Here is a 26,515-nt window from a genome sequence, read left to right on the forward strand (position 1 = left end):
AGTTGATTTGTGTTAGGTGTCAAACTTAGTCACGTTTATATAACTACACATTCACACACAACCTAAACTTGGAATGTAAAATTTAATTATCAGGCAACTTGTGTTAGGTGTCAAACTGTTGTCAAGTTTATATTCACAAACAAACGCAACCCAATCTGTAGGTTATGTCAAAAAAAAAAAAAATAAAAAATTTGATTAAGGAGTTTTGTGCTGCGACAAGATATAGAAGATGTCTATATGTCTAGATTCTGTCACTCAAAGTTATCGAAGCCAAAGGTCACTGGAGACCTCAGAGCTATGAGGACATGTACATCTGATATGTATCTGTAAGAGTTTTGTAAAAGTGTTAATTCAATTACGCAGACAGAACTGGATGGGGACTGACTTACAACAAAGCTTTGTTAGTTTACAAAATTTTTCTTTCTTAATTGCTATGAATATTTGTTACAGAAATACTAAAAACATGATGTTTTCAGGAATCACAGTGTAATATGTTATATTGTTTGTGGTTATCCGTTTGAACCATGTGGTCATCTTTATCGGTTTGTGGATTTAGAATATCAATATTTTCATTTTCTTGGTCAGGGTTCTCTTATCCACTGATCTAGTGGTATGGTAATGTCAAGCAAAACTTTCAGTACTGAAGTATATCTTATAGATTTTTGTTCTAGAGTGCTTCTCTGGTAACAATTCATTTATTTTTGCTATTGTAACAGATGTATTAATATTTCACTTACTACTTTGGCCCTATAAATTATAGATACTATGTGATGGAACTGGAGGTAAACTTCAGGTATTACAGGTAAAGTACTGTTAGTACCTGTTGTTAACGACTTTTATCTCTCACCTGTAATATTCTCACACAGGTAGTTATCACCTATTGTTGATCCTACTTATTTCTAACAACTCAGCAATGAAAAGTTTGAGATTCTATTTCTCTCAGTACATTATAGCCTGCTGCAGTATTGTGAGTTGTAATGTTCTACTTCCAACCTCATCTGTACATGAATTATTTCAGTTCTAATTATTTTAAATGACATAAGAACACAAGACAGACTTTTGTTTGAACACTGTATTAGGATGCCAGGATTGCTACAGTAATTGCGCCATAAGTTTGGGTTGGAGGGATCAGGGAGTGTGAGGGCATTTACTTTGTGACATAACTCTTTCTTTTTTTTTAATATAAAATATTGCTTCTGTGCTTCTTATCAAGATTGGGTCATTTCTGTCTTTCAGACATTTTTCTCATTTTCTATCAAAGCAGCACCTGCATTAAGATCACTTTTGTGAATATTTCCAGACACTGGTACAGAACTTAGTTCAGTACCTACCACCTGCTGATATTGTACCACCTGATTCAAACACAGAACCTGGAATCTAAAATCTGACATGCCCAGTAGATAAGATCTTTTTCCTCCAATCCATCATGGGTGTGCTTACCTGCCTTCTATCTAGCATTTCTTTAAATCACTCTCTTTTTTGGCGTATTTGTTTATCATTATCAGGTAGAGACAGACAAGATGGCACTACCATGCACACAAATCTATTTCATGCATGTCTAAATGCAGGTTTTTCTGATAGATACAAACTAGTGGTGAAGAATATGAATTGTTGTAGTGAGAGAAATCTTAACTATTCTGTGTGAATGATAAGATATCAAACATTTCTAACTATGTATCACGGCCTTCCATCGCGCAGTAACATCTGCCTTTTTAAGGACGTATCGGTGCATGCCGACACAGCGTGTGTGATCCCGCAACTTATGATGTTCAATGTACCATGACCATATCAATAATTCATACAGTTGCTAATTTTCTCTGTCTCCAACCAAGCGTAACAATTTTATGTCTATTTTGTCTGATTAAACAAGTGATATTTGTAAGATGGCCGATCTAACAAGCATCGTAGATGTAGAGAGAATGTGCAGACGGCCATTAAACCTTACTAGAAGTACATCATCTCTTTGTATGTGTAACATACACAGGAAACTGTATAGAATCTCCGACGAGAAAAAATGATAAATCCTTCAGTTCTTCTGCCAAAAGATTCCCTTTAATTTCATTGTTTGCCAAATGCGTGATAATCTCAATCAACTCTGTATAAAGTTGTTTTTAATGAGAAAGAGAAAAGCTCTTACGTAAATCAGTCCAGTGTAAAAACAAAAAGAACAACATCATTAGGTTGTTATATATGGGTGGGGTGGGGGATGGAGGGGCCCCGGTGTGGGGGGAGGATGGGGGAAGGGTGTCTGACATTAGGGATGTTTGATAGGATTATAATGAGAAAACGTCCCTCTTAAACTTTTTATATTTAAGAACACTGAAGATCAATTTTCCCGCCCAAGCATTCTTATACACCCTTAACCTTCTCCCTCGTAATGCTTGATGCTGCTTTAGACGCTGATCATAATATTCCTGTAAAAACATCATCAACTTTTTTGCATAAGAAATCCATCTTACCAAAGTATTTCTTGTGATATACAGACAAATATACTCTTTAAAGCTTTGAGGAATTTATTGTATACAACCATTCTCATCTTATGATTTAAAATAAGTGTTGTAATTTCTTGAACTTTTGTGGGAAATTACTCTGAAATATTGACTAAATACACCGTTAAGCTTACCATGCTTGAGATAATAATGAACTGACAGATGCACACTATCCACAGTAGTCTGCACATCTTAACAACCGGTCTACACAAAAAAAATACCGCCTTTCAAACCGGCCATTCATGTTGCTTCAGTGCGCACATTTCTCTGGGTAATACACCGATTAGTTTCTATCAGTAATAAGAGTTTCATCAGTTGTGGGTGTTTGGGCGTTTCTAGGTTTTCGTTTACGTATGAAAATTATTTTTTGGAAGAAAAGCAAAATCTATTTTTAAGTTTCTTTATAATCTACATCTGGTAGAATTTTCCAGATTTTTGTTTGGGTATAGGATGTTAGGAAACTTTGTTTTTAATTAGAGTTTGACGCAGGCTTACCATTAGTGTATACACATTTACATCATTCTGAAATTCTTACCAATTGTTTTATTATCAGATGATATGATGAAAACCACATCAAACAAATTTTATCAAATATTTATATTTCATATCAATCTTTTCAAAAATCTGATTATTTTCTCCCATAGTTGTTGATAATGTATGAATTACTATGCAGATATTCTGAAAACGTTCTCTCACACAAAACTTGAAATTTATGGGATATTTTCTGCTCCTTTAGCCATAAAGATTGTTGCATCTTTCAAATATCTTCTTTTCACAAGACTTCACTTGATTCCTTACAAGTAATAGTATTGTAAACTATACATTTGTTCGCAATTTGTATTCTTGAAATATTGCACTTAAGATATGTAAATAAATGTGAAGCCTACACAGAAGTATGGATAGAGAGGGGGCCACGATGACTTAAGGTGTTCAAACAAAATACTGTACCACCATCTGACCACTAGCTCTCCACCTCTGGGGTCTTGACTTTGGGGTCAAAATAGGGCAGTACGTAGGAACTGATCATAGATCATTGGTGTACTCTAGCTGCATGACACCAGAACAGAAACAGTAGCATACTGTAGTTTGATAATAAGAAATATGAGAAAGACATACTTAGGAAATCTATTTCAGCAAGCATAAAATGTGGATGAATTTTCAATGCAGGAATGCAATTTTTTATCTATGAAGAATTTTTAAAACATGAAGCATTGTTGCTCACAACACCATGTTTAATTCCATGGCATGCTCACCCGCCAACGTTAGTTAAAATGCAATAGAATTTCACTGATAGAGCTCAATAACAGAGTTGAAATTCTACACTAATGTTAATTTCATTTACACCTGGGCAGAAGGAAATTCGTCCAGGTAGGCCGCGAACACAGCAGATCGTTACAGGTAAATCTAGACTTTTTGTCACAGGTGTGAGAGATATCGGTTAACGCCAACTTTCTGATAAAGTATGTCCTTGTCAACTCAAGCCACGGAGTCCTTGGTTTTCTGGCTGATCAAAATACATACTGGATTGACCTTTTATCTTCGTATGGCAAAGAAGTCATGCAGGAATATATAAAGTTCCATTTCTCTACATTTGTCATAAATCAAGACATGTGAAGGATGGTGCAGATTCAGAGTACAACCAAAATTATATATCTTCCTCAAAGATTTACGTTTCTGACGTACTGCATAAAAATGTAATACATTATCTGAAGTTGATCATGTTAAAGTATTTATATATGACTGAGTGTCAAAATAGCAGTAAATAGATGGAATGTCAGTTACATAAATAGCTATACATTGCATGTGCTGAAAGGTTTATGATATTATGTTGCTATTAATAACATCTTCTGTCACTCAAGACGCAGACACAAAAAAATCAAAGGAAAAATAAAGGGAGACAAACAGAATACATTAATTTTATAAAGAAAATTTGCAGCCAAAGTGATTATCTAAATTAAACAAAATGAATTAATTTTTTTTTTATATTAATTTTCTCTTTTCATTTTTCATGATAATATAAAGCATTTAATCAATGACATTATCAACAGTGCATTTTCCAATATTTTACAACAAAAAAGGGGAGATAATTTTTTTAATATATTTAGAAATATCCCAGCATATTGGATATGAAGTAAATAAGAATTGAGGTTTTATCACCTATATGACTCCACCTATTTCTCTAGACCTATAAATAAACTAATTACTACCAGCTAATACAATACTGCTGACTATATCTCAGTCGACCTTGACCTTGGTAGAGATGACTACAGCAGTGACACCTATGGCTAATTCTCCCCCCACCCTTGGGAGTAGATAGGACATTCAGTACACATATCCACCTACACTCTACAGAAACAAGCCACTTTTATAGGTAGATTTTGAGTTACATTCCCTGGTAACCAGATTTACTGTCTAACGACCACTATAACTGTGTGGTTTTACATAATGGAGCGGCAGGTTGCTATTTCTTCTTCACCTGATAAGCTTTGTGTAATGGCCGAGTTTTGTGTAAAACATTCCAGGCTCTGTAGATTAGACTGTGATACCTACATGTAGTCTGAGTACATCTGATATAAATAAATGATATGATTTATCTAGTGTATAGCATTTATCTAGAAATACTCTCACTTTTTAAAATATTTCTGAGGAATTTGCAGAGGATACCATTTATTACGAATTGTTCAATGTGTAGAAATGTTCAGGGCTTTCATTGATGTCAATGAAAACCAGAATTATAAAAATTTGGACATACAGCCAAACCTGTCTATAAACACCACTTAGGAGACAGAGGACCTTTATAGCCAGACGGTCTTTATACACAGGTCGCATTGTGTTGTAACTGGTCATTTGGAATCCTAACAAAGTGGTCTTACTTAGCAGGTGGTTTTTATACAGAGGTGGCCGCTAAGGCAAGTTTCTCTGTAATCATTTACTGTATTAAATGCCCCATTTGCTATAACCACAAATGTTTTAACCAATGAAATTATTTCAAAGCTTTCAACCAAAAAGGAAAGAGTCCACAAACATTTATTGTTACAGTATATAGGAAAGCTAACTAAGCTTTAGGTACACTGGCGTGTAAGTCTTTGTGTGACACTAAAGAATCCACATCTATCTTGTACCACAGCAGATAATTGTCAGGTATGTAAAGCATGGAGCTAAGACAATGGAATGACGTAACTACTCCATCATTAGGATATCAGGATGATGTAGCTAACACTAAAGCTGATGTCAGCAGTTTTCTCTCCCTAGTAAATACAGGGAGACCTCATTGTAACAAATACAAAGAACATTATCATTATTATCTAGATAACCACAGTATGACAAAATCTAATGTAAATTGGATAAAAAAAAAGAAATTTTAGACTGGGGGTATCATTTATTTTTTAGAAATATTCATCTTATACTGGTATTTAACATCACATGATTGGTCTAAAATACAAGGAAAACATTTGCAAGATAAACAGCGAATTAGACATTCTAGATAAGATATTTATAAGTATAATCACTTTATAGGATTAACTGCTAATGAGATTGACAAGCTTATGTTATAATTTTAGTCGTAATAATCTCGTTTTTACAGGTGAGGTAAGCTTATTACAACTTAAGTTTATCTAAATGGAAAAGAGGGCTAACTAACCACACTTAGGGGAGATAACTAATAGATAGAACAAGGGAGATCATTCTGTTGAAAGGGGAGATAACTATTAGATAGAACAGGGGAGATCAATCTGTTAAAAGGGAAGATAACAATTAGATAGAACAGGGGAGATAATTCTGTTGAAAGGGGAGAATAAACAGAGTAAATGTATATAGCTTATATCTTTGCAATGGGTAAAAAAATAAACATACTTAATGGGAGCAAAGAAATGGTGGTCTGCTGAATTCACTTTCTTATTTGTTTATTTATTCATTCTGTTTATTTTTTAATTTTCCTCTTTTTCCTTTGAACACATGATGGTCTGAATCTTAGTCTTGGAGATAGTTTTAAGGAACCATGCTGTCATGTCTGTTGCATTGTGTCTGAAGTAAGATAATTGTCTATAGATTGGATACAATCCTAGAATGGCAGAAATTCTCCAAGATTGAAATAAGATAACTGACTATAGATTGGATACAAACCTAGAATGGCAGTAAATTCTCCAAGATCGACCAACCAACCAGAGGTTTCTAACACTAGATTATCAGGCACATCATAATACCAAAATCAGCAGCCAAATTTTACTGATTATACTAAGGTCTAGAGACAGAGGACAAGTCTATAAATCATTGGCCATTACAGAAAGGATTAGGCCACAGACACTTGCAGCTGGTCAGTGTTAAAACCCAGACAGTCATTTTGTCAGATTAGGGTGAAAGTGACCAGTGCCCAGACAGCTCTGATGATCATCAGTATTGTTAGGGACACACTTAGGACACAAATGAATGACCACACATTATCACCAATCTGATGGTCAAGTGCCCTAACGCTGGTCAGTCAGACTGACCAATGCTAATTGTCATTACACACCAGTCTGACTTATACAATTGGCTGGAATACATAACAGACAGACAGGTATGTCTCATTAGTGGACAGTGGTCCTCTGGAATGACCAGTGATTCCTTAATACCGTACATTGGATCAAATGAATGACCAGCTGGGTGCTGTCTATTCACATGAGCTGTACATGACCTTGAATTTTAAGTTGTTCATACTTGGACATTATGGATTCATGCACATATGCTTGTTCATGATCAGGCAATGCTAATTAAATTAGCAATAGGTCCATTCAACAAATAAATAATATCATGTAATCTTGGTAAAAACATAATTTTTTATATGAATTAATTAATTCTCTTCTCTTACTTATTTTTTTGTTTCAATAAACATGAGGACACATGATTGATGCAGGGGTAAGATAAGGAATGAGTGGGGGGGGGGTATACCTGTCTGTGCTCTAGAGATATGGACACCTATTAGATGGATTACATGAGAGGTTGTGATGTTGTCACCTATGTGATAGCTTTATGATCTGGTCATTTTGACTGACCATCCTAACTGGACATTCCAACACCTTGGTGACAGACGGTGGGATGGGAGATTACGTATGGTCAATTGATTCTATAAGGAAATAAAATCTCACAGTTCCCGTTAGGTATATGTGATGTATTCTCTCGTCAGATCATAAAACATAGATCGTCAGAACCAATCTACATCAATGGAAGCACATAGACTGACCACCAGTCTCTAGAATAGTAAAAATATCACTAAATCTTGGCTTCATAGCTATTGTCTCTGCGACTTGTCTGATTTCCTTAGTTTCAAACTAGGGGGAGATAATCTAGATTTAGAAAAAAATTCTTATCAATAACAAGGGTCTGGTGGTAAGTCTAGGAAGGACGGTGCCTAGTCATTATACATAGGTACAGCCCGAGTTTTTTTGAGGAGTTCCGACATCACTGGCTCTGGGATTTGAGTTTGAATCCTAAATACGACAGTTACTATGTAGAGCCGGTAGGTCTTTGGTTTTTCTCTCGGTTCTGTGGCTTACCCTACCATCTAAACCTGAACTGTCCTTGAAGGACCTGACTGTTGATCAGATGTAAAACAAACAAACAAAGTATGATTTTAGTGTCAAAATAGAATTATTTTTTAGGTGCTGACATATTGACATGTTTATTTTTATAAATGACAGAAATGAATAATTCTGTGAGAAATGATTTGTTACTAGTAAACATGCGATATAACCCTAAATAGAAGCTCACAGCACTTTGTATAGGACACATATCCATTTATCACAAACAAATTGGAGATCGACAAACAGATTTTATCTTGATTATGTATACAATAGGTGTTTTAAATATTTATTTACTGAACAGCAGGTGTATAGAATTGATACAAAATCCACAATAAACAGATCCTATTTATAGTTTTGAAAATTAAAAATCACCCAATCAGTTTAATATATCTTTTCCAACACCCTGTTAACAACTTTAGATTTACCAGATCAGCATTTACATTTGTAACCTTATTTATTGATCGATGTATTTCTTGAAATATTAAATACACCTTATAGATCAATATTATTCAACAAAACGTATCGGATATTTGATCTCTCATTTCCCTATAAAATCTGCATAATGTATTGATCTTGTGCAGATGTTCCAAGTTTCGAGTTTCATTTATGTTTTTAAATGAGTTGGCAGTATTTGAAACTAATTTGAATTATGGATTAGCAATTTAAATGTGAGGCTCACTGTCACATTTCACAGATTGATTGATGGGGTATAAAACATCCATATTGATTCAGCATGTATACAATGCATACATTCACTGCCTCCTGAAATATAAGGAAGAATTTAACATACTTTTATTGAAATCAGTTGTAAATAAACTGGATTATCCATTTTCATTGCTTTGGGTGCTAACTTTAATTTTAATTAGAGGCTACAGTGACTTAATGTACATGTTCCAACACATAACTACTACGACCTGCCATCTTGGAGTTTCGAGTTTGAAATTCACATATGGAGCAGTTATTGCCAGTCAGTTTAAAATCTGTCCTCTGGTTTATTTTGACTCAGTTCAGTTGCAGAAGACATGCAATTTATGATCTCTCATAATTAGTGTCATTGCAAAGTTCTGTTAGCTAGGATTAAGCCACCAGCTACTGCATATATAAAGAGCCTGTAAGCTGGACACGTAACCCTGAAAAGATCTTGACTGTTCACTGTAAAACAAACTAGAGAAAGTATAGAACTATCATATACTATTGGTAAAAAAGGTAAGAATTTCTATGTTTATGAAGCTGTGTGTATGCTTCAGTGAGATAACTAGCACTATACCTGTAAAATAGGGAAGAGTTCCACTATCTCAAGGAGACACAATACAATCATATGACAGTCTCCTAAAACACACTATCACAAGGAAACACAATACAATCATACCACGGTCTCCCAAAACACACTATCACAAGGAGACACAATACAATCATACCTTGGTCTCCCAAAACACACTATCACAAGGAGACACAATACAATCCTACCACAGTCCCCAAAAACAGATATTCAGTAGCTTTTACACCCACAAGGTCCCTGGATTGTCCTATATGATTACCTCTAGTCATGCTATACAATATCTCACTGTACTATTCCAGGTTTTGATTTATAGGTATTGACAGAAATGGACAATGAATCAAACTTCAAAGGAAGATCGCAATTCTTCAAGCAAATTACCTGGAAATTGATCATTTAAAATTGTCTTTCTTTAAATCTGATATAATATTATCAGTAAGCAGCTCAAAGCAAGAACCACATTAAAGAATTCCTGTAGGACAAGAAAGTCCTGTAGAAAAGGAGAAGAAAAAAACTTTCTAATAATAAAATGGTGTGTATGTTACCTTTGAATTTGAGTGACAGGTACAAAAACGATTTGATAACGAACATTTAGGTTAGGTAATCACAAACCTGATAAAGGTATAAAAAGTTCTTTAGCTTTAAAATCAGCAAGTATTTATGTACCTTTGTCAGCTGAAAATTATCTGTTAAAAATTGACATTAAATTGCTGAGTTTACACTTTCACTAACATGTTTTACCTGTCAAAGTGACACTTGTCACCTCGACTTTCCAAAGGCGTGGATACACACCAACAAAATAGAGTCTCTTAAAGTTAGAATTGTTCTTTGTCGTCTTGGAGATGTCAACTTGACTATTTGGATTAGGTTAAAGTTCTATTGAATTTATATAACTGTATCAATTCTGGCTTTTTGTCACCTAGACGACACAACATGTGACCCTGAAGGCAGTATTTGAGGTCCTACTGGTATTTGTTCTGACCTTTTGTTGTATTGAAGTTTCTAGCCCAATATTAATTCTGAGCCTTTTGTCAGTAAAGGGACAGCGTTAAGCCCCTGGGTTAGGAATAGTGATAAGATTTTGATACTTTTCTGAGTCCCTAAAAAGGAGACCGGTTTCTCTTTGTGACCTTATCAGGGTCAGTATAAACCTTGTGCAAACTTTCTCTCCGAGTTTCCTTGAAGTTTAATTTGGTACTTATTTCTGCCCTTTCTGAGTGGTTCACTGTTTCCGAAATTCCCAAGGATATTATGGGTGCCATTATGGAGTTAAATTGTTATAATTATAGATCTTTAGTTTTTTTTTAAAGAGATGCTATTTCGTAAATTTCCAAGAATATTACAGACCCCATTAGTTCAACAATGTATTGAGTTAAATTGCTTTATACAGATCTGAAGATTTTTTTTGCTATTTAAAATCAATGACAAGGAAAAAAGAATTATGTGTAACAGGTTTTTCCAAGGACTGTTATTTATAACAGGAATTTCAATTGACTGACTTCTCACCACTTCCTATTTCATTGAATTTCACACCTGTACTAATAATCGCAGACACAGGTAGTTGACGATTTCCGTCACCTGAAGGTATCAATGGTCGTCAATAGGTAAATGATTTATTCTGAGTCAGCCTATAATCGGACAGGATAAAAACATTTGTCTGTTTTTATACAGTATAATGACCGAGAAGATTGCAACAGATTTATATATGACTAACTATTTAGTCCATGTGATCACAGGAATGTAACCTTGGGGCCCTCACAAAGGGTTTACAAAAGACGATACAAACTTGTCCGTAATTCAGTTACTGTTAAAGCTTATCATACAGATAGCAGAGGCTTGTTTGGTACAAATGGCCAAATCTCAAGTCCCATCTGCTAGATAGATAGAAATATAACAACAATTCCAGGAAACAAATTCTTTCAAAGTCCATATCGGCAGGGTGTTGATTTCAATTTGGAAATTCTCTTTCAAGTTTAACATATCGGTTCTCATTTTGAAATATTTCAGTCTAGCTGTTTCAATAGAAGTTAAGACAGTGTCATTCTTGTAATTAGATGTATTCATTTAATTGAAAATGTTCAAATTAATTAGGATTCCCGAAAGTACAAGCTAGCTAGGGTAATCAATTTCTGATTTAATAACCTATTACGTTACACATCAAATCTTGCTAATAAATAACACAAAAATGTGTCAAATAAATAAATATTTTGTATGAGCTAGCTATCAAATCAATTTTTAAGTACCAACTTGGTGTTTTTTAATGAACAGTCACACAATTTACTCTGAGAGTTACCAAAATTAACACTACCATAAATCTTACACAGGGAGAGGTGCTAATGCCATTATTGTTCTTACCCTGGCCTCGCTAATTGAGTCAGTAAGACACGCTAATCAAGTGTGGGGTACATACAACTGTTTACCCAGCATTGTATTACATGGACCCTATCTGGCATTTAATTAATTATATAATGAGGAAGCATGCTAATTTTAGCCCAATAAATGCCAAGCTACAGTCCCCCACACAGTGCCTTGTGGGGAAGAATTAATAAATTGTGTAACAGGCGTGATTTTACTTGTAATTAGTCTCAACTAATTAGCTGATAATTAACCTGGTAAATATTGTAGTCAATATACCTTAAAGCTAAGGACAATATTGGTGTTACATGTAGTATAATGACTAAGATATTAAGGTTGATGCTGAAGTTATGGAAGGGGATCAGATCTTACTCCGGGGAGTAACTGGAGAGGGAATGAAAAATTAGGGATGAAAAGTTAGGAAAGCTAGGATGAGAAATTTGGGAAAAAGATGAGAAATTTCGGGATGAGAATATGGAGTGCTGATAGGGAGGGAGAAGAAATTGATACTGAATGGGGACTTCACAGCCACTAGTGTCATGGGGGCGAGGAGGTAAAATACTGTTTGTTTCTATCAAATCTTTGGTCTGGCCCTTTCTATCAAATCTGGCCCCTAGGGAGGAGGTAGTCCTGTTCATTACAATATAACCCTGAAACAAGATATAGCCCCTGATATCTGGTGTGTGAAGAAAAGGGAGAGAATGGGAGGGGGTCACTTCTTAATAGCCTTACAATGAGTCAATGTCTGGCCCCTTTTATCTATAGCAAGGGGCTGAGGTTGGTCCTTTATGATTCACAGGAAGGGCTTGGCCAGCTCCCCTTTGTACATATCAGATTATTGGTTTATCTGTATAGTCAATGCTAATTTGTGGTTTACATCCTAGCAGCCTTTGGTTTGTGGGCAGTCAGAATCAGTAAACAGTTTGTCACTTAGGGACAGCTGTAGTATATATACAAACACTCCCCATGGCCCCCTCCTCGGGTGGGGCCCACTGTATTTCATCACCCTTCTGTTGAAATGTTGAGAAAACAGATTGAGCTAATTAGGGTCAATATCCATTTGGAAACCTAGAAAACAAGTAGGAATACCTATTCATGTCAAAATGAAGACTCAATTTCAGAAGAAAACGCACATGTTTATACTAAGAAGAAGTTTATTTAGTTTATAAGTCATGTTTTTTCAAGGTCATTGTCCCTTTTTGATACAACAAATTGTGCCATGTGGATGGAACATGGGTTGAATTACTTTTGAAAAAACAACTCCTAGAAAAAAATAATAGAAAAATGTTTTTTTTATTCCAGATACCAGAAAAAAAAGGAAATTTGAGTTGAATCTGAGTACATGCTTACCCAAGTCATTGTCTTACTAGATTGTCAATGAGTATCGGAAGTAGATGTTTGGGGGGGGGATTTCAAATAGTAAGGCATTTCATCATTTTCTGCAACATCCCCCCCCCCCCCATAAAAAAAAGGGGTGGATTTTTCCAATTTCTATATTATCCCTCAGTTTATTAATCTCTCCTTATTATATTCTTCATCTCCGACCCCTGTCACCCCCATTCCCCTCCCATTTCTTGGGATTGTATGTATCCCCCATCCAGGGGCCACATAGCCCCCACCCAAGGGCACACCATACCCACATGATTTTGAATTACCTCTGCTCCCCATTTTAATTAACACAGTCACCATCTCCACGTGTTCAGTACGATACCAGAAATACCCTGTGACTCATTTAATGTAAGTTTGTAAACATGTCCCAGCTTTAACAGGATTTTCCTGACGGTACATGTTAATAATACTATAGGAGATTGATAGGAAGTTTACAGTGGAACTATAGACTCTTTAGTATATAATATATAGGTATACAGGTAATGTGTTAAAGGTAACTCTCGGGACAGGTATCAGAGAGGTGACGACACAAACTATACTAAAACTCTTCTCTTACCTGTATAATACCTGTAAACTCATTTCTGTTGTAAAACTACAGTAGTTAAAACTGAACATAATTTTGTGAAAATTTTAAGTAATTTTGTTGAAAGTTTGATTAATTGTGGTTGAACATCTTTATTTGAGTATATTGTGTGTGGTGTATAGTGTGAGTAGTGCTCGCCTGGTCGCTGCCTGGCCCTGGTTGGGTGAGCAGCCCTATATACACAGGCAGTCAGACTGTTCTCTCTCAGTCTAGCCTACAACCTCACACATGTGCACAGCTCTCAGCATGGCAGGAAATAGTATCAACAACAACTACAGCACTTCTAACACTTAACATCGTGACAGTGCATGGAAATACTTATTAATTACATTACTGGAAATTACCATTGGAAATAAACACCAAACTTGGATATATTTTACTAATTTCATGGATTGCGATCAATAGCTGAAATCAGCTGACCGTGTACAATACATTACAGAATGTGATTTGTGTTCGTCGGAAACTAAATGAAAGTTTCGCGATTTAATGTGATTATTTTCTGAAGGATTTTGACAATGGGTGCGAATAATTCTCAAATTCACGACCGCTCTTCGGATCCGAGGGTTTTTATCCAGCGAGGAGATGCGAGTACCCGATTGGAGTACCATGGAGTCTGTTACCAGGAAGGTATGTATTATGTATATCTAGTAGTCAATTTCACGTATTAGACAATTTTGTTAGTAATTGGTACAATTTCCATAATCAATATTCATGAGTAATATTATGAGACAAAGAAGTATAATTCCAACAGAGTGGACAAAATATTATAATATGTATAATATTACATATAATGCTTTATTGGATCAGTAATAATGATAAAATATAATAATTAAGCCTGTATAACCTTTTAGTAACACAGTAGGATATTTAGTATATACTAGATGTTGTAGCAGAAAAATATCACCTTCTGACTGCAAAGTCAGTCAGATAACGATAATATTTAGGACTTCCAGAACCAGTATCATAAATACAGGTTACGTATACCCCTAATAGATAAACTGCATGTATAAAATCAGACAGCTAAAGTTTGTAAATTAATGCACTCTTACTAGTAATTAACTCAAAAGAATAAATTCCAATGAAAATTTCCAGCTGATGATATTGCATTGTAATGATGGTCTAGCTGTCGCCAAACCTTTAATCCATCATTTAAAACTAATCGTATGTTAATGTGAGTCATTTAGTAAGTTTGACGATAGTGATGTATGATATATAAGTTATAACTACTTACATATATACACACAGGTGTCATTCTGTCTTATTGATACTAAAATAATGGCTTCAACTCTGTATGAACTCCCGACAGAACATATTTCAAGCCTGACTTGGCTTCTACGGAGTCAGTCAGCGTATAATAAGATGTTTGACTCGGAGAAAATTGACTAATTTTTGTCTGCATTCTATTTTTTTAAATAAAAAGAAAGAGAGACAGACTTTATTAAAATTAGTATATATTTAGAATTGTTATCCTAGACCAAGTGTCCATTGGTCCTATGTCCATTGATCCTACGCTGCATTGTCTTTATGTTGACGCTATGATCCTAATCCCCTTGTAAGATATTTCAAATTGATAGTGACCGTTATTTTTATTCAAATGTCTGACAGACTCATTCAGCCAAATTTGGTTCAGTTTCATGATCGTTCAGTTCTGAGTTCATTCCCTACATTTTAAAAAGGAAAGTTAATGAAAGAATTTTGAGAACAGCCTAAGATATGGTTCGGTAGTAGGTATTTAGTAATGTGAAGAGGCTGTGATCATTACTACTACTAGAGCTGGAAACTGTCAGGTTCTTATATAGTTATAAGTTAGACGCATCGCAAACATAAGGAACGATGTATATGTGGTAGTGGCTAGGATATATTTGTGGTTGCCATGGGGATCTGTAACTTACTTACATCTGGCTGTCTGGGGGTGAGCTAACACGATCATTAGGTCAAAAATATCCATCCAGTTACGTCAAACCCAATTGTACTTTACATTAAAAAGACGGTAATTAGCTATAGCGTTATATGTGCCCTGTTAGCCCAAACCTTATACATTAAAACTAGGGTAATTAGCGTTACAGCTAAATACTTAATTCTGGTTTGCCTTGAAGCCTGATCAAAGATTCCCGCTGTTTTTTACCACAAAGTGAACACACAGGGGCTATACAGAGAGTCAGTAATGGTTTTGTGTTTTAAACTTATTATCAAACACTTGAAGAGAATACTTTGCCCTAAGAACACTAACTTCTGAGACGTCTATCGGTAATTACCTGTAACGAGTTGTACTTATCTACACCAACTCCTCCTTACCTGACAAATGTACTGTATACTTACTCTAATATATGTAAATAAAAAACCTATATGTAAGAACACAGAGATGATACGAAATGAAAATGATCTGAATATGAAAGGTATAATACCAGCTATAGATCTAACTGCAGGGTGAACTCAGTAACGAGGGGGTTATCTCCCCTGCCAAAGTGTTCATTACCAGAGAAAACCACTTAATTAAATAGACCATTTATATATTCACATTCAGAACAGTAAACAAACGTCTTTTTGATAGAATGATAACTTTGTTGTTGTCGAGGTAGCTAATTATGCGTTAGTTCTTTACCTGTTCAATGATAGTAAAAAAAAACATTAAAAAAAAAAAGATAGTGCGCTAAGTAGGTATAGACAAATGGAACGTCTCTTAAATCAGTTGTATAACTTAAATCAGTTGTATAACTTAAATCACTCGCATAACTTAAATCATGGCACGTGAACTCTTACTCTTTATTTGTTTGGCCTTAATAAGGTCATATAAAGTAAGACAGGAAAAAAAAGACAATTGTAATTATGTGTTTCTCTTGTACTCTCTAATCTAACAAATGAGTCCATGACAGTGACGGATCGCTATCACTTTCTCACAGAAAGTTTTTACATAAATTCTTATTTATATATATGTAGATTGTGACATTGATAGTGTACAATGCATCAGAATACGTTGGACCTAACATGATACAGTAATATGATAGACATAGAGGGTGGATAGAATTTCTACACAACTATAACATTTCTACCATTAACATTCCCCACAACAAAAGCCTGACTTGTTCACTGTGATCTACAGCTACGGCACAAACATCGCAAACATTTTTGATATGTTAATTTATCTCAACTTTCTTTAAAAAAACTTTCTAAAAAACAGTTTGCATTGACATTTTAGGTGAGAAATGACATTTAAATGCGACTGTGACAGTCTGTGTGATTTTTAGTAGAAAAAAAAACTATTTAACTTCTAGTGCAATAATGTATAGGATACGATCGTGTCTTGACATTCTTAAAGTCCATGTTATGGTTAAAAGTTTTTATCAATTGTGACATATTATACTTAGGAGATAAAATCTCTGCAGGATACCTTAGTATTTGTCCTTTATTGGGCTCCGGAGTGTCGTCTGCTCTGTCACGTAGCTACACACTGTTTGAAAACATAGAGAAGCTCTGACTCTTAAAAAAAAACATTTTTGAAAGTTATTGACTTTTAAAACAAACTTTATTTATTTGTTTAATTTCGATAAATATTTGATTTTCAATTATTGCAAATTGAACAAACCTGTTCTGTGCAAAAAAATAAATTTCTTACTCACTACATACCATTACCTGAAAGTTACTCTTATATAAATACAATGTAATTAAAAATAGATTTGATAAAATGTCTGGCAAAATCCTAATAAAAGTTTTCTTTGTTTTTCAGGAAAACCATCAGCACCAGATGGTGTCCCTTTTGTCAAGAATATTTCCCATAATTCTCTGACGCTCAGCTGGCAGACTCCCAAGGGATTTTCCCCTAAATCAATACTTGCCTATCAAATTGAAGTCTACAATGTCTTCGAGCGACGCTGGAAAGTTGTAACTAATTCCTGCCAGGGAACAAGCTATGATGTTAAAAATCTCGCACCAGACACGGAGTACAGATTTCGAGTGAGAGCCGAAAATTTGCACGGGCGAAGCCGGCCTGGTCATGTTTCGCCTGTAATTAGAACAAGAGACGTTAATGAGATTTCTCGACAACAAACAGATAAACATTTCCATAAACCACAGAAAATTGTACGGAGACATAGTCACCATATCAAAGTGGATGGAGGGGTGGCTACACTGCTCAAACGCACCGAAGAAAGCAAGTTTGAGAATCATATTGGAACAATTCCGCTCAAACGGAACAGCAGTATAAGAGGCTCACTTCCAGTTCAGAGGCGGTCAGTCTCAGCAGTGTTCCCCGGGTCAAGGCGAGACAGTGTCAACAGTTTCCGTGAATCTCGCCGGTCTTTAGAAGAGTCCTCTGTTATAACAGGAGATTCCTCTGTTGCCATGGGTGACGATGAAAGTTCAACAGGATCACTAAGGAAACGTTTCTCAAATATGTCGACCTCTACAACAACAGAAGAGGAATCTTGTAACCAATCAACTTCCGCTTCTTCCATGACATCAATTCCAGAGGAAGCCGATGTGATGGACAATTACACTATTCCTGAGGAAGATGATTTTCTTTCTTGTCAGTTAAATGTGGACGATTCAAACTGGAAGTTAACAGGGCCGTGGTTGTTATCAGACAATAACACACTAAACAACGGAAGTTCACAATGTAACTCTTCTACTACATGTACAGATAACACACAGCAGTGGAAACCTACAAATAACGACAACGAGTGGAAACCAAAAACACAGGAGGAGGACCCATGGGACCTCGGTCTGGACCGATGGGGGTCAGCAGGGGGAGGTAACTCTCATTCACAGGACATTATGTCTGCACCTTATTCAGACGATACAAAAATTGCGTGGTGCACTCCTCCGTCTTCAGACAGAAGTAAACAATCGTTTCCTTGTAAAGAGGAGACACCGGTGTGGAAAGGACAAAACGATTACCATAACAACAAAAACTTAAGTTCGTTTCGAGGAATGTTTCACGATGACGATATTGTAATAAAAAATCTGAGTTCCGATAGTAACGGGAATTATTCATTTGATCCAAAAAGTAGCCATTGTTGTATAGTGGAGGAAGGTGATGAAACAATGGACCTTGTGTCGGCGGTATGATGGTCAACCCTGTCGCCATAGTAACATTACCTAAGTGCCATACTTGTTGCCATTGGTGGATTTTATAGTGCTACTTAGCAGCACAACCCAAATAAGGAGACTGCATGTGTTATCTGATAGTTCATTGGACAGGAATCAACCAGTCATAGTTCAATAAAATATGTACGATTACAACTTTAATTTGGATGATCCATGAATGAACTATCAGATTTGTGATATGTTTCGAAGGATTAATTATTTATTACCAATAGATTTTAAAAATCTGATGTTGAATTGTATTTTTTTATATTTTGTACCTTGTCTCATCTTTAAGAATATCATTATACATTTATACTTTATATTGAAATAATTAAATACAGTGACAAGATCAAAAACTTTTAAAATGAAAGAGAAATATTCTAAAATTCATTTCAAGACTACATGTACTTTATGAGTTAATAAGGAGTATAACTGAGTTGAATTTGTGCCTTAATTGAACATCTGCAAAACATCGAGCCCAATGTAGAAAATTCTTGAAAAAATATTTTGTTTTAAAAATATGACTTTATATCGCATATGTCTTAATATCTAAAATGAAGGAAAAAATACAGAAATTTTATCCTTTTGTTTTTTAAGATTGGATTTTATCTATTTATCAAAAACTGTCCTACAGCTGAATATAGTTTTACGAAAACTTTTAGTAAATTTATCTGATTTTCATACTGTCACTTTCATATCATATCGTTACACACAATTGTGTTCCTTTGTCAGATTTGTATGTATTGTTATTGAAAATACAGAAAATTGAAACTTTATCATCATCTCCGTCTTATTTTTACATATCCATAAATATTGGATATGCTCTGATTTCCCACTTTTCCCATTGGATAACACATGGTCATGTGAGGTTCGATATATAGCATTTTGACTTGGTGTTTCCATTTTTAGAAACACTGAGTCAATATTCTGTCCCCACGTTGAATTCTTCAGGTTGGCGTCCTATGGCCACCATTTTTCTAGTAATTCACATGTACATATGATCATATAATACATTTGACATTTGTCAAAGAAATTCTTATCTAATATAGAAATTAAGGGCCTTTAATTCGGTCAATATGGTGTTATACCACCCTGTTAGAATTTAAAATAAGCCCTCAGTCAATATTCAATTCTACCTTGGTAATATAACACCATATGGACCTCACCATAGGTCCATAATCTGATAACGACTTTCTTTCCTTAATTTTCTTCCTTCATCCATTTTTTTGTTTTTTGTTGTTTTTCATTTTCTATTCATTTTCTACCGTATTTAAGTACAGGAGGTTGTGTGTCATATAGATGTTTCCTCTAGAGCAGGTGCCTGAAGCCATGTTATGCCAATAGATAATTCTGTTTTATTATTTTATAACTGAACCCTGGAGCCTGTATGTCAATAATGTAATTGATTATGATACATTCAAATTGAGAGGTGAACAATGAATGTAACATTGATAGCATGAAGTCTTTCCTGGCCTGACCCCCCGGGCCGGACTATATTGCCATGTTCTGACCCCCGGAGCTTGACATTGTATTAATATCTTGACTCAGAGGCTTGACATTGTACTAAATAACTGATCAGTTTCATACCTGGATGTAGCTATATTGATGAATATGACAGGTGTTACTCTACCTGACACCAGTAGGTTCTGTCAGGTATGGCATTGTTATAATGATTACTAAGTTTGACTTCTTCATATAAGGCATTCTCTGTGACACACGGACTGGTCAGTAGAAGCAAGGGTTGCTAGGTGACACACGGACTGGTCAGTAGAAGCAAGGGTTGCTAGGGGGAGATAATCACACAGAGAAATCTTGTTGATTATGATCTTGTAGTTATAAAGGATTTTTGTCCAGATAGACCAGGGATAGATGTAGTTAAACCTCTAGACAGGATTTAAGTGCAGTCCTACTAGGGGGAGATAATCCTGTAGTCAGGCCAGTCCAACTAGGGGGAGATAAACCTGTAGTCAGGCCAGTCCAACTAGGGGGAGATAATCCTGTAGTCAGGCCAGTCCAACTAGGGGGAGATAAACCTGTAGTTAGGCCAGTCCTACTAGGGGGAGATAATCCTGTAGTCAGGCCAGTCCTACTAGGGGGAGATAATCCTGTAGTCAGGCCAGTCCAACTAGGGGGAGATAACCACACTAGGGGAGTAGTTAGGCCAGTCCACTAGGGGGAGTAATCCTACTAGGGGGAGATAATCCTGTAGTCAGGCCAGTCCAACTAGGGGGAGATAATCCTGTAGTCAGGCCAGTCCAACTAGGGGGAGATAATCCTGTAGTCAGGCCAGTCCAACTAGGGAGAGATAATCCTGTAGTCAGGCCAGTCCAACAAGGGGGAGATAATCCTGTAGTCAGGCCAGTCCAACTAGGGGGAGATAATCCTGTAGGCAGGCCAGTCACACCAATGGGTATACTCTTGTAGTTCAATCTCTGGAGGGGTTTTATGCCCAGACAAGGGCTAAGAAAGATAAACTAGAGGGATAATTCTTGTAGTCAGGTCAGGCAAAGTAGAGGGGAGACCATCTTGTAGTAAACCTCAAGCTCTGGACTGGGTTTTTTAGCCCAGACAAACTAGAGGAAGATAATCCTGTAGTAAAATCTCTGGAGGGACTTAGGTGCAGACAAACTAGGGGGAGATATTAAGATAATGAGTCAGCAGATCCTGATTATTCTGACCATTCAGGCTTCTGGTCAGTCAATAGCCAGCAGTCCCCAGGGCCCTAACTTTGATGTGGCTAAAGCACAGATGAAAACAGAGATATCCTTGGAGCCTGTCTGTCCAGATATTGTAGTCTGGTCAAGCTCATTTGGCTCTGGTCACTCAGGCAAGTCTTGACTGACCAAATTCCAGCCAATATCTTTTGTGCTTTTGACAAAGGAGGAAGAATTAAACCTAACCAAGCCAATAAAAGGCTAAATTAAACTTGCCCATAGAATTTTACCTAGAAACTGTAATCTTAAAGCTCTTTATATATGAAGTAGCTCTACCTTTCCACTTTTGCTTTCCAGAGTGATAGAGTCCTTTTTTTGAGATTTTTCATAAATTTTCATATCCTGCATCAAAGAACTCAAGGTTTACTAAAAAATCAAAATTATTGGTCTGAAATGAAACGGTATATCAGAAAATTTTATTTCAAATTTACATTTAAAAATTTTCAATTTAGGAAACATGACACCTGATAATACAGAAAGCCAATCAATCTCGCTGTCAGACAGATCTGTGGAATATCTTTGATGTTATGATTTTTCGATGGTGATAGAAGGTGTGATTGTCCCTGTAAGGGTTATAGATAGATATAGTGATTAAGGGTAGAGGACTCGGGTAGACTGAGATCAGATGAAAGGCTCGCCGATCGCTGACTAGCCTGGAGGGACCACCCCACAGGAAGTAGGACTGATATAACCTTATAACACTGGAGTTTCTTTATTTAGCCTGTGGACTTATAGTATTATAGAATCAATAGAAAATCAATTGTAATGTTCATCTTTAGCTAAATTCGATATCTGTAAAGTTATATCAACAAAACATTTACCACTTGTTTATGTTGAAAGCCTGGTTAGCTTAAAACCAGATATGTACAAAAATAGGGATTGGGGAAATATTGATGATTTTGACAATTTCCTAGATATATATAATATATTTCTTATTTATTTGTTTTTTTCTTTGTAATTTTTCAAATAATTTCCAAATATGCACTATATTTAGATATAACATCCAACAATCACACCCACATCCATACAAATCTAACATTTTTTCAAATTCTTATTTCACAAGGACATTCAAAGTTCTCCTTTATACAATCTGATCTAGAACTTAAGGCTAATTAACTAAAATTGATCTACTGTTTGATTGGTTCGATTTCTGACACAAATATAGTCATGCTATAATTTGAACCCCTCAATTTGAAACATCCAGAATTTATTTTGCTTCAAAGAATTCTTGAAAGGACACTGAACTGGTCTCCACTCAGAGTAAATACACTTGATTTGAGAGAAAGTTTGATTAAATAATTATAAAAAAAACTTGATATAGTTTGTAAAGGTTTGTGTCAAATAAAGTTTCCTTTTATGATACCTCTGTGTCAATGGGAAAGTATTTATGCAAGAACATTTCCTGGTTAGGGTTTCCAGTACTGATAGAGTTTAATGAACCCATTTAATCGGAGTGAAATATAGCCAGAATGTTTGGGTGTAAACATTCATTTTACCAGGGTATTGATTTAGAACAGCTGAGATTGTTAGTCTTGGGATCCCTGTGTGCTGTCGGAACCTCCTCACTTTTAACAGGAACAAAGGAATATTGGTATCGATGGAACAATTAATGTATCTGGACCTCCGATGGAACAATTAATGTATCTGGACCTCCTCTGGGAGGATGGAGAATCTTCTAACCAAATCTGTAATGTGTAAACACAATGTGACACAGTGTTATCAGAAACTCTCTATTTTTGGAAAGTCATGTTTAAATAATATTTGATAAAACACTGAATTATGTTAATGTCAATACTTCAATACTTTTGTGTACGTATGATCCTAAAAATAGATCTAATCAATTGGCTATCACAATGGAATTAGGAGGTAATTTTTATTGAAATTTAGCCATCGTGTCACTAATTAAATGTCAATAAATTTTCGCAGTGACATTTTATTTGAGAACCACTTCAACAAAATATTTGGTATTCACATTATTTTTCCTCGTGATATGTAAACAAGATGATTTTTCCGTTACCTGATATTTCTGAACCAATAAAAAACTTAAACAGGGAAATAGCCAGGTGTTTCGGGGTAATTATATGCGTGTTCCGTAACCTGTCCGTCAGACCACCTGCCGGACAGGTAAGACAGGTGTGTTAACGAGAAAAGAAACATACTGATGGTCTTTGTTTGGGTAATCACCGGAAAATGTCAATGACAATTTAACATGGTACAGAATGTTTACTCGCTGAACAAAATATTTGTCTATCACAAAATTGCCTTTGTGATTTCATAAATCCTTCACGGATGTTGTTCCATCTCAGTATAAATACCATTAGTTTTCTGGAGTGAATCATCAAATGAAAAATAGTTATTTTCATTTAGTGTTTAATTTCTTAATTGCTGAAGATAAATTTATGTACTGACTTTAGATGAGGTTGACAGTGTGATTCATTAACCTTGAGAAGATGCTATTAATAGAAATAATTATTAACTTTTGCCAAAATCTGCAGATTAAGTGCACCTTTATTTAGGTGTTTTTGATAAAATATTGATGCATGTTTCCAGAGCAATTCTTAATTTAAAGCTGAATCTATGGATTTGCCTAAATTCACTGTCATATTGAAACTTTAAAAGGTTAAAAAAAAACTATTTAATGCTGTCGCATTGAATTGAGTCATCAGGACTGTTGACATTTGACATTTTCATTTGCCATGATAATTAATTGCAAATAAAATTCAGCAGATAAGGTTGAAATATAATGTGATGTCATGGTGGTCAGTGTGTACTGGAATATCGGACCAGATGGTGGCTTCATAATCGAATCATGCATCTCAGTAATGGCCGAAACTCCATATAATTGTCTCAGATAACTCGTCAAATGTATTGGAGAAGCCATTTCCATTGTACAGAATTCCTTCTGTCTCAGACTATAACTATTTAACAATATCAGATAATGATCAGTCCCGAGGGTTCTAGGGACCTGTCATTATTTAATGTTGGATTAAAAGCCTAGAGGTCAGAAAGTCCCAAAACTCTGATAGTTTATGGGAGAATTATATTCAGAAATTAATTTCATTATGGCCGAGTTATCAGTTGTATTGACATTTCATGAGTACATTCTGTAGTGATTAGGACCTTTATCACAACTGCTTCCAGCTGGATTGTAGATTTTAGCCAAACATGATTATTGTTAAACGGAATGTCTTAAAACATGTACAATTGTACTCAATATTAATTGTTCCAAACATTCTGTACTACACAGATATGATTGTCTGGATTGGTTTCTTAAATAAGTACAAAACAGTAATCTCTCTCACCAAAATGTTTGAAATGAATTATATATATGCTATGTCTTTTGTTTGAGCCAAACGTGTAAATATTGAATTATTGAAAATTGAGGTAATTTTTTGCTCAATTTGAAACAATATGATTTGTGTTTGTCTAAAACAAAACAGAGTTATTAGGCTAAGATAATATTACATTATAGTTTGTGAAAATTGCTTCGACCTGTGAAATTTTGGCAGCCTAAGTTATTATACTGGCCAAACTCCAGGTTTATTGTAAAGTACAGCCATGTAGAGTCGTGCCCCCTTTGTCTCAGGGGTCATGGAGGTCGCTGGCTCCCAGAATAAGATACAACTTCACTGAAAGGTGTCTGAATTGATACCGAGTGATATCTGACTTGGAGGTCGATGGTTATGACAAGTCCTAAAGAAATAACTACTGAAGTTACGTGTATCTTAAACAGTCAGTCGTGATTCCCATTGTATATAAAACAATCCTATTGTCGTAATATCACTGATACCCAGTGTTCTGTATTATCACAAAAACATGCTTTAGATATATATGTATGTGTATACAATCTATAAAATTACCTTTATAATAAAATGTGATGAATGCCATATTTAACCTAAAACACTTTAGTACTGGCAAAATTTGGACTCTTTAAGCACCTTCAAACTTCAATACAGACACCAGAAGGGTCAGGTGTCCTTATAACTCAGTGGTCTTTATGCACAGGTAAAACTATGTTGGAATTAAGTTCAGCAACCCTTTTGGATCCCAAGAAAAGTAAATTCAGCCTCATGTATTTGTAGACAATCCTAGTAGGTGGTGCTCTTATTTGTGAGAGGTGTCTCATTTGTGAGAGGGGTCTCATTTGTGAGAGGGGTCTCATTTGTGAGAGGGGTCTCATTTGTGAGAGGGGTCTTATTTGTGAGAGGGGTCTCATTTGTGAGAGGGGTCTCATTTGTGAGAGGGGTCTTATTTGTGAGAAGGGTCTCATTTTCTGGAGGGCTCTTATTTGCAATCAACTCCGGGATATAGTTGATATTTGATTTTTTCTGACTGGCAAAGAGAGTTTATTGCATGATCCTATAACCTGGCTCTAAGAATAGACTCCACCAATCAAGTATAACAACTACTTCTAGCTCCATCTTTGATTATCAGGCTACTAAACTTACGACTGTTGTGGACTTAACACCATATAGCATGAACTCAAGGCCTTGCTGGTCTCTCCTTAGGATATGTACAGTACTGTATGAAAATGATACATAACGTGATAAGTTAATCATGCTATAAATTTGAATACATAAAAGAATCAGTATACAATATAGTGTTGTCATTGAACACAATTAATATGATTTAGAATATAGATTATCTTGTGATATACAAGAAAATTACCCTACAATAAAACAAAGACAGATATAGCTTTACTGAAACATGCACTGATAGCTAATTTACACATAATTAAGGTGATAATGAATAAACATGTGCACTGTAATGTTAGAAGGGACGGGAGGTCTAAAGTATGTAATGGGGTCAGGACAGGTGTGTTTATACCTGTATATAGGTCACACAGGTATAGATAACATACCTATATAGGTAGATAATCAGTAGCTAAATAACTGTGGCTTGTTTTGGGAGGATGCCATTGTTGGTTAGCAGTACACCTAAGGAGACAAGTTATAGACAATATGTCAATATTTATAGGTTTATAAAGATAGACCTCTGATGATTATATCGTAATGGAATTTCATTTATTGATAATTGTCTCCGTTAATTTTAGTTTGAGATAGCAGTCT

General features: G+C 35.4%; 2 protein-coding genes across 10 annotated transcripts in view; both read left to right on the forward strand.

Annotated features, from left to right (window-relative positions):
* The window catches only part of LOC138310942 (myosin light chain kinase, smooth muscle-like), a 145,363-nt gene that overhangs the window by 43,946 nt on the left and 74,902 nt on the right, over positions 1-26,515 (forward strand). The window lies entirely within an intron of this gene.
* Positions 13,577-19,508, forward strand: LOC138310944 (uncharacterized). Its single transcript, XM_069252312.1, has 2 exons — positions 13,577-14,277; positions 17,375-19,508. The coding sequence occupies exons 1-2, from the start codon at positions 14,166-14,168 to the stop codon at positions 18,712-18,714; spliced, it is 1,452 nt and encodes a 483-aa protein (XP_069108413.1). The 5' UTR covers positions 13,577-14,165; the 3' UTR covers positions 18,715-19,508.

Source organism: Argopecten irradians, chromosome 16 (assembly GCF_041381155.1).
Source record: "Argopecten irradians isolate NY chromosome 16, Ai_NY, whole genome shotgun sequence".
Taxonomy (NCBI): Eukaryota; Metazoa; Mollusca; class Bivalvia; order Pectinida; family Pectinidae; genus Argopecten; species Argopecten irradians.